General features: G+C 34.1%; 1 protein-coding gene across 1 annotated transcript; it reads left to right on the top strand.

The window, feature by feature from the left end:
* Positions 1–1,047: 1,047 nt before the first annotated feature.
* LOC125074296 (cytochrome P450 6B6-like) lies at positions 1,048–11,910 on the top strand. Its single transcript, XM_047685588.1, has 4 exons — positions 1,048–1,052; positions 7,127–7,567; positions 9,452–9,705; positions 11,668–11,910. The coding sequence occupies exons 2-4, from the start codon at positions 7,140–7,142 to the stop codon at positions 11,841–11,843; spliced, it is 858 nt and encodes a 285-aa protein (XP_047541544.1). The 5' UTR covers positions 1,048–1,052; positions 7,127–7,139; the 3' UTR covers positions 11,844–11,910.
* The last annotated feature ends 4,378 nt before the right edge of the window (positions 11,911–16,288 follow it).

The raw sequence follows: 16,288 nt of genomic DNA, 5'->3' as shown, positions 1-16,288 counted from the left end.
AAAAAAATCAGCGTTTTTGAACATAAGCTTGGACTTGATGAAACATGTTTAAGCCCGTTAAGTTTAAACAGTTTGTTTGTAATAGAACTGAAAATGTATTAGACAACAAAAACCGAAAAACTATACATTGTAATAGAACAGATATCACCTATCACTATAAATTCATTAGAATTGTTTATCTTATCGATATTGCTGTTTTCCTTATGAATCAGATATAGAGGAAAATATGTGAAAAACTAAATAAATATCTTACCATAGACAATAAAACTTAATGGAAAGTATAAATAGCCAAATAGCCCTTTTATCGACAGTTATCGTAACAAAATCACTGACAAAAAGTCTGATTACTTTACAAATGCCAACATATACTTCAGAAAAACGTTCTTAACCTTCCCTTTTACTCGAAAGGTTAAGTTATCTTCGACTTCATCGTCTTAATAAAAACAGTCCCTAACGCTTGGCTAAGGCCTACGTTTTAGACTTTATCCCCTTCGAAAGAGGAGAATCAGTAAATGTTAAAATGAATTACATTAGGAGCCTGTAAATTTTCCACTGCTGGGTTGAGGCCTCCTCTCCCTCTGAGGAGACGGTTTGGACCATATTCCACCACGCTGCTCCAATGAGGGTTGGTTATATGATTGGAATACACATGTGGCAGAATTTCGTTGAAGATAGACACATGCAGGTTTCCTCACGATGTTTTCCTTCACCGCCGAGCACGAGATGAATTATAAACACAAATTAAGCACATGAAAATTCAGTGGTGCCTGCATGGGTTTGAACCCTATATCATCGGTCAAGATGCATACGTTCTAACCACTGGGCCATCTCGGCTCAAAAATGAATAGATGAGAATAATACCACTTTAGTGGATCAAAAAAATAATGTAATTTAAATAAACATAGAAGGTGATTCATTTATATTTTTGTGACATAATCTTATCTTATTATTACTTAGTATCGCCCCATAATTCATCATGAAAAGATTCATACTGTACCAGCGTTTCCAAATCATTCACCGAAAATGAACGTTCTGTTTTTCGTGCTCTTCCAGTAATATATGGTGTGCGTCATGTTCTGAGACCACTATTGCCAATGCCATCTGCAAATTTGAGTCTCAGTTTATATTATGGGATGATACGTAACTGAATAGAGAACTGAATCAATTCGACGCTTTTGCATGAAGATCTTGGTTTGAAGGCGTACAAAGTCTTACTCGTTCAAAATCATTTTTGTTAGCAGATAATTTTGCGTTTGGGTCTTGTCGACTGACCACCTCGATCGTGTGGGGTTACGTGTCTTCCTTGATAAGCCAGCTACGATTGGAAGTCAATATTATCCTCATGATTGGGTAGATAACACGCTCAATTTTGACGACCTCCGTGGTCGAGTAGTGTGTACACCGGTTTTCATGGGTACGCCACTCTGAGGTCCCGGGTTCGATTCCCGGCCGAGTCGATGTAGAAAAAGTTCATTAGTTTTCTATGTTGTCTTGGGTCTGGGTGTTTGTGGTACCGTCGTTACTTCTGATTTCCATAACACAAGTGCTTTAGCTACTTACATTGGGATCAGAGTAATGTATGTGATGTTGTCCAATATTTATATTTATATTTATATTATATATTTATATCAATGCTGGAAATAGTGGTCCAAAATTGGACCTTCCGAAAGGATCAAGAAGGCGTAGTCTCAGGCTTTATTTAAATTAAATTATTTAAAAATAAATAAATATCAAAGATTGTTTGTTCTTTCAGGTCGATACAGATATGACATACGGCAAAGGAATTCTATTGTATGTGTTGTTTATTGTTTACAAAAAGACATAATGAATCACGCATGAATATAAGTCATATCAACAATTTTACGTTTGTTTAATCTGGAACTAATCGCAGTACTTATTGTGACATAGCGATTGTCATTTCGTTTCGGATTTTATTTAAAATTGATTTAATTTGAATGATTTTTATCTCTGATTAAATCCCATTCCTAATAGAGTTTTAATTTTATGATAAGTTCTAAGATATTAAATTATGTAATGTTAAGGAAAATTTCTTTTTTAATTAATACTTAACATAATAAGAATATTTTTTTATATATATGTTAACAAAATATCGCAATTTCTCGTTAATAATATTAATTACTATCGACTAAATTATGAGTATTTTTTTTTCAAGGAGGTGATGTGAAAATTACTTTCCCTAAAGCTACAAACTCACGAAACTCTCTGTTGACAATTTGAGAATAGTTTCTGAAGATTCAGAAAATAACTTATAGGTTCAATTGTGAAATGTGTGATTTGCCTTTTTTGTAAAATAAAACGAGAAGAATTTAACTCCCTTCAAATTTTGCAAAATTGTTTCCTCATAGAATGATTTCTTCGTCAACATCAATCATCTTATTATCCACAGTTTTGTTGATGTGTATTGTGTTTCGTGCACTTGTAGAAATATGAATATAAATCATGCGTCAGAGAATGCACCGTTGACTTCGACCTTGATGCTGCTTGATGGAATAAGAATAAAGTTTCGATAGAATCGCTTTGTGGCACACGCGATCGAAGGCCTTCGCTGTATCCAAGCTGGCTGCTGTTGCCTCCCCCTTGGGCTCAACTGCTTGTCTCTAACATACCTTACTTTACGTCGATTTTTCGTCATAGTATTAATTCACCGGGCGTGCTACTCGACTGCAATCCGAAGATACGTATGCAGCGTGGAAATACCACTAGGAAAAGTGATTTGAAAAAATAAATTCGAGTGTTTCGGACGCCAGAAGCGCTGTAAATCTGTCGACGCATTATAATCTTGCAACATACGTTCACGACATCAGTTGCATGTAATATTTGATTAATCTTAAATAATAATTAAGATTACGATAGCAAATTAATAATTACATTAATTGCCGATTAGATGACATTCATGAATAACTTTAAAAAGTCATATAAATCGTTGACCTGTACCTTGTGTGTGTTGCCTCGAGACAAAGGACATATTTGTTCTCAAAGCTGGTATTGGGCATTGATATTATAAGAGATGGTCAATATTTTTCACGGAGCCAACATTTATTGATGATGGTGGTCATTTCGTATAAGGTGGCCAGCTTACCAGTCGGCCGACATTTTTAAATAATAAAAAGGAGACTTAGGAAGTAATTAAATGGTGGTGAAGATTTACATTAACAGCCTGTAAATATCCCACTGCTGGGCTTAGGCGTTCTCTCCCTTTGAGGAGAAGGTTTGTAGTATATTCCACCACGCTGTTCCAGTGCGGGTTGGTGGAATACACATGTAGCAGAATTTCGTTGAAATTAGACACATGCAGGTTTCCTCACGATGTTTTCCTTCACCGCCGAGCACGAGATGAATTATAACACAAATTAAGCACATGAAAATTCAGTGGTGCCTGCCTGGGTTTTAACCTGAAATCATCGGTTAAGATGCACGCGTTCTAACCACTGGGCCATCTCGGCTCGTCGGGTGAAGATTTGCCTATTGGTTGCTTGGGTTTAAACCCACAGTCATCGTTTAATTTGCGATTTATTTCTTCGACCATGTCTTATGTTTTCTTACAAGGGGGTGGGAAGTAGTCTCGACAGTTCTTACGTAAGATCAAAAAAACGCGCAAAATCAATTAATTTCAAAAAATTTATTCTAGTCGGCCTATTCTTATTTTTTCTTATAATAGGGGGGGAGGGATCAAAAATAAGCGAAAATAGTCTTACGGAATAAATGAATGGCCCCTTGGCGCCGACGATACATTTTTTTTTTTAATTTATTTATTTAACGAAAATGAAAGTGCATTTTGAAAAACATATCTAGCAGTGCAACAACAACAATTAATAGTTTTACTGTGCTTTACAGATTCTAGAACAGTAGTGCAAGATTAGTTGTGATAAAAAAAATTTACCTGTTGTACCTAAAGATACAGAAAATAGATACGATACGATAGGGAGGGGAAGCTACAGTGTTCCTATGGTGATTAGGTAATATCCCATCAAAAACATAAATGTAAAAATGAGAGCCAAGTTAAATATTATGATATATACCTTGGTTGTTGACTTCAACGACAAAAGAAGTGAGATCTAAATTTTTGCCAAGTTAAATAGCCCTTCTGAAATTTATTTATAACTACATAAAATAGCATTTCTTCTTATAACTTGGGATAATATATTGTTGCCTAAGGTCTGACTTGGCTAGTTCTTATATGTTTATAAACACAACTTGTAGTTTGTGTTTAAAATAACAAATGATAACTCAGAACATCTAAGAAGAATGGAGGACAGCTCAGTATTGCTTAGTTAGTATATACGTACATTAAGAGCTGCGCTGGTCCAGTCACTAGAAAACATGAATCTTAACCAGATATTGCGAGTTCATATCTAGACAAGTACCATTGAATATTTGCGTGCTTAATTTGTGTTTATAATTCATTTGTAAAGGCTTAGAACTTACGAAGGCTATAATATAATTCTTATATGAGAACTAGCCAAGTCAGACCTTAGGCAACAATATATTATCCCAAGTTATAAGAAGAAATGCTATTTTATGTAGTTATAAATAAATTTCAGAAGGGCTATTTAACTTGGCAAAAATTTAGATCTCACTTCTTTTGTCGTTGAAGTCAACAACCAAGGTATATATCATAATATTTAACTTGGCTCTCATTTTTACATTTATGTTTTTGATGGGATATCACTACTTTTTGTATATAAATTATTAATAGGTACTTATTAATAACAAAATTAATACCAAATGGTTTTTGTTAAGCTATTCTATTTTCCTACGTTTACGGGGTGTAATTGTCTTTTTTTTGATACGTTCTTATTTTTCTTGTAGGTACCTCTGAAATGTTCGAGTGAATTGTCCATTCAGTGTCAGGATTTTTTTTACGCGTTTTCTGTTTATACTTAATTTGGCCAAGTAGGGGTGGTATAACGTGCGCAGACGGTTGTACTCTACAATAGAGCTCTCTTGTGTCTTGATTTGAATTGGACCTAAATTGATAAGATGTACTCCATCTAAGGTTTTAACTCTAGAGAGGCCAACGTAAGCCTGCTCTTTACTTAATATAGAGGAGCTTATGTCGAAAAGAGCACCGTCAAGGCGAAGGCCTTGTAATTTGTGTATAATAGTGGAATATGCTAAGCAAATAGAGAATTATTTCCTTTGAACATATATGTACATTACTTAATATCTGTAACTTGGTTTTGACTTCTAGTTCGCAAATTAAATTATGTTTAAATTGAATTGTTATTTTACGTGCGCTATTGCTGTTATCGACGTCCCCAATGTACCTTCTCTATTTTTCCATTGGACCCATTCATCAGTCCTTTGCTGACATCAGCATGCTTGCTCGATACTGTTCTTCCAAGCAATAAGGATCCCCGTTTGTAGCGCTAGAGTACAAACTTAAATCATTCCAGTTACGATATACATACTCTACTACAATCTCACGAAACCTATTTTATTGTTGTATACTAGTATACTCAAACAAAAAATATGCAGTCGAATAGACTAGGCAGTTTCCATCGGAAGGTATTGAAATAATTCTTATGAGCGCGGTTGCCACTCGCTCAGACACGTCCGCGGTAAGGTTTAATCGCAACGCTCCTAACCCGCTGCTCCGGCGTCGCGTCGCGCGCCGTGTACCGAAATGCCTATTATTATTATTTTTTTAAGTATAATTATTTAGCACCATTGATGTGCGCTAAATGCTAGTTAATAACGTAATAAATACGAAAGTCGGTTATACTCATAAGTACTAAAACGGAAATATTTGGATTTAAAAAACTTAAGGGTGGTATTCAACTTGTTATATATGCACGTGAAGACCTTAAAATTCACATGAAGACCGGCTGTCATAAGTTTTGATTGCTGGTTCTTACATAATTTTTTTATTATTACAGTTATTACAGTAACTAAGTATATAAGTGTTCCTATAGACCCAATAAAATGAAAAATTATAATAAAATGATAAAAAATTACCAGTTTCAGATTTTTTCCTTTATATTGGCCTAATTATCTACCTGCATGCCAAATTTGAACTTTCTAGGTCACCTGGAAGTAGGATATAGTTTTGATCTATAGGTCAGTCAGTGATAAAAATGACGATTTTTAGACGTTAATATCTAAATAACCATTTGAGATGCGTTTATGAAATTTGGAACACATATGTATCTCGCGAGTCTCAATATATGAGCCAAATTTGACACATCTATGTCAAATAGTTTTTGAGTTATGAGGAGGTCAAAAGTGGCTCCAAATGGTTCGTGTAATATTACACACGGTGCTACTAGCCAGTTCTGTTACTAGAACTTGGCTGACACGCTACCGCGTGTCTAGATTTTTATAAATGATAAAAATGTTCTCATAGGTCGAATGAAAAACATATTTTCGTCAGTTATTAATCGTATCAGGGAAAAAGAATACGTTAAATCTATTAGTGAAATTTAATTAAATTAATAATGATATTAATTTTGATAGCTATTTTTTGTATTGCCTTTTACTTTTACGGCACGCGGAATTTTAAATATTGGGAGAAGAGGGGTGTTCCGTATGAGAAACCACTTATATTAGTCGGAAGTAATTTAAAACAATTTATAGACAGGGTAAGCGTTTCTCAGAGATTTTCTGCATTTTATCGAGCATACCCAAATGAAAGATTCGTCGGTTTCTTCGAGGGCAACAACCCTTCAATCCTTGTACGTGACCCAGAGCTGATTAAACATATGCTCATTTCCGACTTTCGTTACATTCCCTACAGAGGGCTCAATCCTCACAAAACAGCTGTTGAACCACTTATGAAGAATCTTTTCACGGTTGATGGCGATGTTTGGAAATTGATGAGGCAGAAGTTGACACCATCCTTCACCACCAGTAAGCTTAAAGCCATGTTCCCGTTGATAATTGACAGAACTAGCAAATTAGAGAAATTAGCTGATAGCTTTTGTGAGTCCGGGAAAGAAGTTGATATAAGGGAACTGATGGCAAAATACACGACAGACTTCGTCGGAGCTTGTGGCTTTGGAGTCGATTCAGCTGCTTTAGAAAACGAGAACTCAGATTTCCGTAAGCTTGGTAAGCGTCTCTTCTCCGTCACGATGCGGGACCATTTCGTATCATTATTAAAGAGATCGGCGCCGGAAATGTTTAAGGATCTACACTTTTTTGCACCGGAAATCGAAACGAAAGCGTTTTCCATTCTCGGACAAATTATGGAACAGAGAAATTACAAGCCATCGGGTAGAAATGATTTTATGGATTTGATGCTGGAGTTAAGACAGAAGAATAAAGTTGTTGGGGAGTCCGTAGAGAAGTTCAACCCTGATGGCACACCGCAGATAGTCGAACTGGAACTTGATGATAAACTTATTTGTGCTCAAATATTCGTTTTCTTCGCTGCTGGCTTCGAGACTTCTTCGTCAGCTAGCAGTTACCTACTACACACGCTGGCTTTTCATCCAGAAATCCAGGAACGCTGCCAGAAGGAAGTAGATGATGTACTGAAGAACTATGATGGTAAACTCTGCTTTGACGCGGTACACGATATGAAATATCTGGCGATGGCGTTTAAGTAAGTTTTTTTTTTATTAAAAAAAATATATCTATTAACCAACTTTAAAACAGCAGGAATCCCTCCTCCTCGACTTTTATGTTCAGATATAACTTTTTTGATTTAAACGATTTTAATGATTGTTTTTTCGTTGGATTTAGTGTAGCTCTAAGGAGATTATATGCATGAAAAATATAATTTCATTGTTTTATGGACATGTTTAAGTTTAATTGCATATACAAATATTATGTAAAAACATAAATATAAAAAAAACATATATTTAAAAGTGAACTGTGACAACCATTGTATAAACACGAGGAGGAAAGATAAACTTATAACACCGAGTTTGCGATGTCAAAGTCCTTCGTGGTTCTACAATGAAATTCCGCGGATATTTTTAACTTTACCGGTTAATAAATTCAAATCATTTGTTTAAAAAAACATTAATAAATAAAGCATACTCAACACAAGATTATATATATGATAAAAAAGCGTGGAGATAATACTTGTTGACTTTCAGACAGGATATATATATATAAATTATAATTGTATTTACTAATACCTATAACTTTTTATTTTGAATGTTGGAAAAACAAACTACATGCTGAGTTTTCTCGGTAGAATCTACATTCAGAACCGGTGGTAGCTTCACTTATATTTACTACTTACTAATATTATAAATGTCTGATAACTCTGTCTGTTACCCCTTCACGAAGATATAGACATTTATTTTTAATAATTAAAATATAAAAATTTCATAAAGTAAAGCGAGTTTAGCCGCAGGACACGGTTAGCTAGGACAATTATTACATTTATTTTACATACATAACATTAACAGCTTGTAATTTTCCCACTACTGGGCTGAGGTCTCCTCTCCTTGAGGAGAAGGTCTGGAGCATATTCCATCTGCTCCAATGCGGGTTAGCTACACGTGTTGCAGAATTTCGTTGATCACGATGTTGTTTTCCTTCACCGCCGAGCACGAGATAAATTATTAACACAAAACAAGAACATGAAATTCCGTGGTCTTGCCTGGGTTTGAATCCGCCATCATCGGATAAGATACACTGGACAATCTCAGCTCAATATATATACATATATTAACTAAAATTTTTAATGTTTTTAATACTCGGTTCATTTAAAGAAAAATTGTGATTTTTTTATAAATTTCTACTGAAAATTCATTTGTGATTTTTATCTTGTATTAATTATGATTGTGTTTCAACTTCGTACGTGGTAGCCGAGATAGCTCAGTGGTTAGGACGCGTAAATTTTGACTGAAAACAGAAGGTTCGAAACTTTTAAATTTTCATGTTCTTGTTTTGTGTACATAATTTATGTCGTTAGAGGTGAAGGAAAATCGTAAAGCAACCGGGTAAATATGGAAATGGATGATAATTCATCAATCCCACTGTAGAAGTAAGGTGGTATAAGATATTTTTTTTATGATATAGATTGTGGGCGACCAAATGGGCTACCTGATGGTAAGTAGTCACCAACGCTCATAGACAATAGCGACATAAGAAATATTAACCATTCCTTACATCGACAATGCGCCACCAACCTTGGGAACCACTACGTTATGTCCCTTGAGCTTGATGTATCTCTATCTAAACCTTTTTCTCAAAAAGAGAAGAGATGCAGGACGAACGGCTTTCTTACGAAATTTTAGCTTTAAGCGGCACGGGAGTGTACATACGTACAGACTCCGGACTCTTGTTGAAAATTTTGCTACAGAAAAATCCAATAACTTTTTATCAGCCCGACTTGAGGTCTGAAACCAGGACCTCGCGATCTGCGACCTTATATCTAACCACTAGATCAACGAGGATGTACTAGAAATATAAGTGATTAATTAAAAAGTGTAACATTTGTCCCTAATATTAATTACTTCTTTATTTGCAGAGAAAGCATGCGACTGTTACCTTCGCCTGGTTTTCTTTTAAGAAAAACCTTATCGAAGTACAAAATACCTGAATCAGACGTTACTCTGGACGAAGATACCATGGTGATTATATCGACCGACGGCCTCTGTTCGGATGAAAAATACTTTGACGAGCCAGAAAAGTTCATTCCGGAACGATTTCATCCGGATAATATCCGCAAAATACAGCCTTGCACGTTTATGCCTTTCGGAGAGGGACCCAGAGCCTGTATAGGTAAGATATGTGCTAGCTTTTATTTCGTTTTAAGAATTTTGATGGGCAGTAAATTCTTACAAATAAAATTTAAACCAGCTTTATTGAAATGTTGTAAAAACTTGTGATACTGGAAATCATATCGCTAAGTCTACTGAATTCATGATTAAAGATTTGGACATTTTTGGTTTATAAATGGTCGTAATTAGATAAATAATTAATTTTACCAAAACCAAATTAAATATACATTTTTTTTCTTTTTTAGTACACAGAAAACTATAACGTAACTTAACGTTTTGGTTTGATTTGATTGATTCCTAACTAAATTAATGTCGATATTGTAGTGTACACAGATCTATAATAAAATAATATCATATATTATTTAGTATAATAAATATTAATTAGTACTAGATTTATATTTTCTTTAGATATATATTATCTGTGTATTTATGCATCTGTCATCTCGAGTGACACACGTCGCGAAAGCGCAGGAGAATAATACATCTAAAAAATGGGCACGCGGTGAAGACGGTTCGTGTGCACAGCGAGCTGATATTTAAATATAATATCTATTTAATTGAATTGGTAAATCGACCGTACTATTAAGATACCATTTAGTTCAAAATTGGATATGTCATTATTAAAGTTTATAAATGAGTATGTTGATGGTGATTCAAAAATTCTCTGCTCAAATATTTCAATAAGTTGTCAGAGCGTCATAAATTGTTAGGATGGCGTATTGTAGCTAGCCTAGGAGCCGAGATGGCCCAGTGGTTAGAACGCGTGCATCTTAACCGATGATTTCGGGTTCAAACCCAGGCAGGCACCACTGAATTTTCATGTGCTTAATTTGTGTTTATAATTCATCTTATGCTCGGCGGTGAAGGAAAACATCGTGAGGAAACCTGCATGTGTCTAATTTCAACGAAATTCTGCCACATGTGTATTCTGCCAACCCGCATTGGAGCAGCGTCGTGGAATATGCTCCAAACCTTCTCCTCAAAGGGAGAGGAGGCCTTTAGCCCAGCAGTGGGAAAATTTACTGACTGCTAATGCTAAATGCTAATGCTGTTTGTAGCTAGAAAGACTATTATTATTCAATTAACAGTTCATTTACTAGATGTTATGACTTTGTGCGAGCAAATCTTTACACATTCCTTATCATAAATTCTCCCGCTAAACAACAATACTTATTATCATTGTGTTCCGGTTTGTAGCGAAGTAAGCCAGTGTAACTACAGGCACAATTGACTTAGTTTCAAAGATTGGGTGTGCAATCGTGATATGAGAATTGATTAATACAGCATTTATGTCTTTGGGCAATATTAATCTCTTACCACCAGGTGCCAGTCTGCCAACCTAAAGTGCACAAAATATAACAGAATAATTCGGCAATCGCGCCTTTTCATGGTAGATGTCTATTTTTCACTCTCTTCCGTTTACCAGGTTTTAGAGATCTTTGATAATAGTTTGATAATAATAGTCTTTGAACGCTGGAGAAACAAAGTCCCGAATTATTTTCCAATTAATTTGAACTTTTTTTTTTGGTTGATCAATAATTAAAACAATGTAAATTGTTTTTACTCCCTATTAATCTTTTATATCATTCTACGGAAGTAGGAATGGTGGGGGGGGGGTTTCGTAGCGTCTGATCCTCTCTCCTGTCCCCTGAGTTTTATGCTACCGTCAATTTGTTCGTTCCCTCGAATTTCAGCATCTAATATATCCCGCTGAGTTTCTTTCGCCGGTTCTTCTCAGGTCCGAGGTGCTAAATTCCGAACCGGTGGTAGATTTTTGACAATCAATAAGCAAATGTAAACACTTCTATATTGAATAAAGATTTTTGACTTTTTGACTTTAGCATCAGCAGCGTTTTAACTTTGCGTATCAATTTTGACTTTTTTCTCTTCACTCCACAGTTAAGATTGACAGAATTTACTGAACATTATTAACTGAATTAAACTAATATTTATTTCTTTACAGGTGAGCGTATGGGCTTGATGCAGTCACTGGCAGGAGTAGCGACAATCTTGAACAAGTTTACAGTGGTGCCGTCTCGTAACTCGGTCCGCAAGCCTCTTATTGACCCTAAATCTATTTTGGTCGAGACGATCATCGGAGGCTTGCCGTTAAATCTGATACGAAGGAAGAAAGTGTGATTAGTTTGTAATAAGTATAATGTACGGTTTCAATATAAAATCAATACATGTAAATATTGAAAATAGATGTTTGTTATAAAAAAATATGTGCATTGTATTTATTTTATGAGTTCACGTGCAATCTAAAGTATCAGCCTATAATCGTCCCATCTTATGGGACTCTATGGGACATATACTCATGAGCTCTTTCTCCCATTGAGTATAAGGTTTGGAACTAATTTCACCAATTTTAAATTAACATGGTTATTTTCATTGCTATCAGTATTTAAAACGGGATATTTACCAAGTTTTTTATTTTTATCTGGTGCAGCTCGATATTTCGACATTATCTACGAATGTCTTGTTCACGAGACTCCACAAAATAAAAATAAAAAACATGGTAAATATACCGTTTTAAATACTGATATTAATTTCACCACGCTAATCTAACGATGGCTATAGATACATGAGACACAATTTCATTCAGTTTCCTCACGATATTTTCCTTTACTGCCCAGCAAGATCAAGAGAATATCTTTGATTAATGTTCATGTGTTCTAGTAAATTATATATCATTACATAATTTAATTGTAGTGATGTCACGGTGGTGTCGGCTGCCGAATGAAGACTATACACATTATCGATAGTATATAAGTGTATGTACAAACATAAGTACATTCTCTATTCGATAGATCGAACAGAGAACAGGAGCAGCATTCACGTCATGTCCGAGGCATGGTGGTATAAATACTGCCAAATTCTAGCCTCCTCTATATAAATTTAAGGTTATTGAGAACTTCTCTATAGAAAACGTCAATATTTGTTTTTAGTAGCCTGTCCTGGGGCTTTAATCCAAGACATATAAGCTAGCTACTAGACCAATAAGTCATATTAACTTCATGATAATTCTAATCTTTTGTAAGACACATTCATCATATTAATTTGGTAGTAGGGCTTGGTGGTAAGCCAGTGTAACTACAAGGGCAGGACCGGATTTAAAGGTATGGAGGCCCTGGGGCAACATGCGAATGGAGGCCAATAAATATAATTTTACAAATTAATTTTAATATTTTCATTTCTGTCTGGCAGTTTTCTTAATAATATGTTAACTTTATTGTATCAGTGACTTTTAAATTAGTCATATTTTTATAATCTATCATATATATATAGATAGCTAAACATATATTACATTAAAATTGTTAACACGTCGGAATAAAAAAAAATATTTTTATATTATATAAATAATTTAATTGTAGTGATGTCACGGTGGTGTCGGCTGCCGAATGAAGACTATACACATTATCGATAGTATATTAGTGTATGTACAAACATAAGTACATTCTCCATTCGATAGATCGAAAAGAGTCCAGATGCAGCATTCACGTCATGTCCGAGGCATGGTGGTATTTGTACCTACAAACACTTTACAAAAGATACGTTTTGTAATTACCTAGGCGATATGTCTAATGTATTTTAATTATTTCAACTTTCAGGGAGAGGACTGATTATCCTTAACACAGGTTATTTAATTAGCCTAGCTAGGATAGCCAGTACTTGATCTGTGTTTCGTTTGACGACCGTGTTATTATACATTAAGACTTGTCCTAGTTCAAACATGTAATTGTTTTTATAGATGATTTTTGTGTGGAATAAATATTGTTGTTATTATTATCGATTGGTCATATAAATCTTATCAATTAGAAATAGATACATAAGATAACAAATTAATCTCATTAATCAAATAATCTTATAAATTTTATAAGTAATCATTATTTTTTTAAACATTGTAAAGTTATTTTATATCGTGAAAGGTTATTTTGGAAGTCACGTTATCAGTAGAAAATTGTTTATTTTAAATTTACAAAATCGACTATGACGCAAAGTCAGACTGCTGATAAATTTTGAACATATCGTTATTTTTATCTGATGAGAATGGATTTTTGGTAAATTTGTCTTTAATCATTTTCTTTTAAGCTTTTATGAATTTCATCATTATGAAATCGAGTCGGCGAAATAGAATTGATAAAAAATAAAAGTCAGGTTAGAGAAAAAATATCGAAATGGTACTGAAGCCTAATATGACTAGTTTCAATTTATAGAATCAGTCGATTGCATTTGCCTTCGGGTTCTGTGCTAAAGGGTGTGCCACAAGGATCAATTTTAGATCGTATTCTATTTTTGATATATATAGATGATATTTTAAATTAAAAGAAAATTTCCTATTCAGATAATCAGAAAAATGTATCCTCTTCGTTGGTATTATAATAGTTAATACATGTTTTACTCGTAGTTTATTCAATGCTTCATACGAATCCATCCAACGGATTATGGGAGATTGAGTAATAAACGTCAACGCTATCTCATATTTATAATATTAGTAGGATTACGAAGGTAGTGTTATAGAGTATTTTACTTGGTGGTAGGGCTTTGTGCAAACCCATTTGGGTAGGTACCACCCACTCATCATGTTTACTTCAAAGAGCAAGTTATTATTGTTGTAAGTATAAGTACATTACATTTACATTAGCACCCTGTAAATTTCCCACTGCTGGGCTAAGGCCTCCTCTCTCTTTGAAGAGATTTGGAGCATATTCCACCACGTTGCTCCAATGAACCCTCATTGCTTATATGGTTGGAATCAGAACGTGTGGCAGAATTTCGTTGACATTAGACACATGCAGGTTTCCTCACGCGTCTATATCATGTACAAGATAGCTTGATCTTTTTGACAGATGTAAATTTTTTCATTGACATAACTTCGCAATGACGACATATTATTTTCTTAATTTAATGAATTTAAAAAATTGAAATTTTTTAAAAAAAAATCATATAATACAAAAGTTCCTAAAGATTCAAGCGTTTCCGAAAATTTCAAGACTTTTTCTATTATATATTATTGCTTCAAAGTAAAATTTAAATAGAAACACTGAAAATAATAGACGCTTGTACAATGTTACATCGGTCGGAAGGTAGTGACGCGAAAAACGGGCAGTAACTGACACAAATATCGATTACAAAATCCTTATCCTTATAAAGATCATAGTTAAGTTATTGTTACGAACGGGGGTCCTTTTAATTGGGGTCTCTTTTGCTGGAATAACTCTTTTTAGAAAAATTAGTTTAAAAAAAATTGAATTCTAAGGGCAAAATATATCTTTGTTTGACAATAGTAATAATCTCGGTAGAAATTACGAGCGTATGATTCAAATAAAATTAATATATCAACTACTGGCGGACAATCAAATGGGCTACCTGATGGTAAGTGGTACCGCCGCCCATAGACAATGGCGTTGTAAGAAATATTAACAATTCCTTACATCATTAATGCACCAACCTCGGGAACTAAGATGTTACGACCCTTGTGCCTGTAGTTACACTGGCTTCTTCAAACCGGGACACAACAATACTCAGTACTGTTGTTTAGCGGTGAAATATCTGATGAGTTGGTGGTACCTATCCAGACGGGCTTGCACAAAGCCCTACCACGAAGTATTACCTGTGAAATATATTTTAGTTTGGGTTATTGATGTATTTTTTCAACTTAACAAACAGGCTATCTAATATACCCACCCCCAAATGCGAAGACGCTGGCAAAACCCACCACATCAAGGATAATAAAACACCACATTAACAATATCAATTTGTATATTTATAATAATATCATAATAATTTATTTACAACCATTGTTTAATCATAGTTTCGAATAAAAATAATCACAAATATACACATTTTCTGGAAGATTTAGAATGTTTACAGCTTAAGTACATTGCTTTATGAATCACTTATTCCTACACATGACGACAGATTACGAACAAAAGACGAGTATTTTAATGAACGTTTAACGGTCTTACTTTTAAACCTTGTTTGGATGTTTAGTTAAACGCTGATTTCTTATAATTGATTTTTTTTTTGTTTTAAAAGAATAGTAGCAATGCCCCAAATTAATTTAGGAATTACTAGTATTTCCCTATCGATAATCTTTTTAAACTTATCAAGACGACGATAGCCCAAGCGGAAGGATCTTGCGATTTTTTTTACAACGCTCGACGGCCCGTAAGCCATTTTGCTCTATTGACGTTTGATTTGACATTTGTAAGATAGACTCATCATTGTTTAACTAATAACACCTAAGCAAAATTAACATGTAAGGCCTATAATTATATAATTTAAAATATTTAAGATATCTGTATTATAACATAATTTTTACTAAAAGTTTAAACCTCCATATAATGCTACAAAGAATGCAGATAAAAAAAGCAAAACGTTAAAATAAAATTATATATTGATAGAAATTTATCAATAAATTTCATAATATTAAAAAAATGTGATGACAATGATATGGCAACTTTATTTATTTATTTACAAATTATTCTAGTATAAAAAGTGATGAAACCATGTTAAGGCATATTTACAATAATTAAAAATAGTTCTAGGCTGTAATTCTATCACTGAGGATTTTTATAGCT

The sequence above is a fragment of the Vanessa atalanta genome, chromosome 27 (assembly GCF_905147765.1).
Source record: "Vanessa atalanta chromosome 27, ilVanAtal1.2, whole genome shotgun sequence".
NCBI classification, from domain to species: Eukaryota; Metazoa; Arthropoda; class Insecta; order Lepidoptera; family Nymphalidae; genus Vanessa; species Vanessa atalanta.
This window is presented reverse-complemented; position numbering and strand designations above follow the sequence as displayed.

What these genes read in the sequence shown, in the direction of transcription:
- LOC125074296 (XM_047685588.1), top strand. Translation starts at nt 7,140, where the DNA reads ATGTTTAAGGATCTACACTTTTTTGCACCGGAAATCGAAACGAAAGCG. An exon ending in TATCTGGCGATGGCGTTTAA is followed by an intron (nt 7,568 to 9,451) that starts GTAAGTTTTTTT and finishes CTTTATTTGCAG; the next exon opens with AGAAAGCATGCGACTGTTAC. An exon ending in GGGACCCAGAGCCTGTATAG is followed by an intron (nt 9,706 to 11,667) that starts GTAAGATATGTG and finishes ATTTCTTTACAG; the next exon opens with GTGAGCGTATGGGCTTGATG.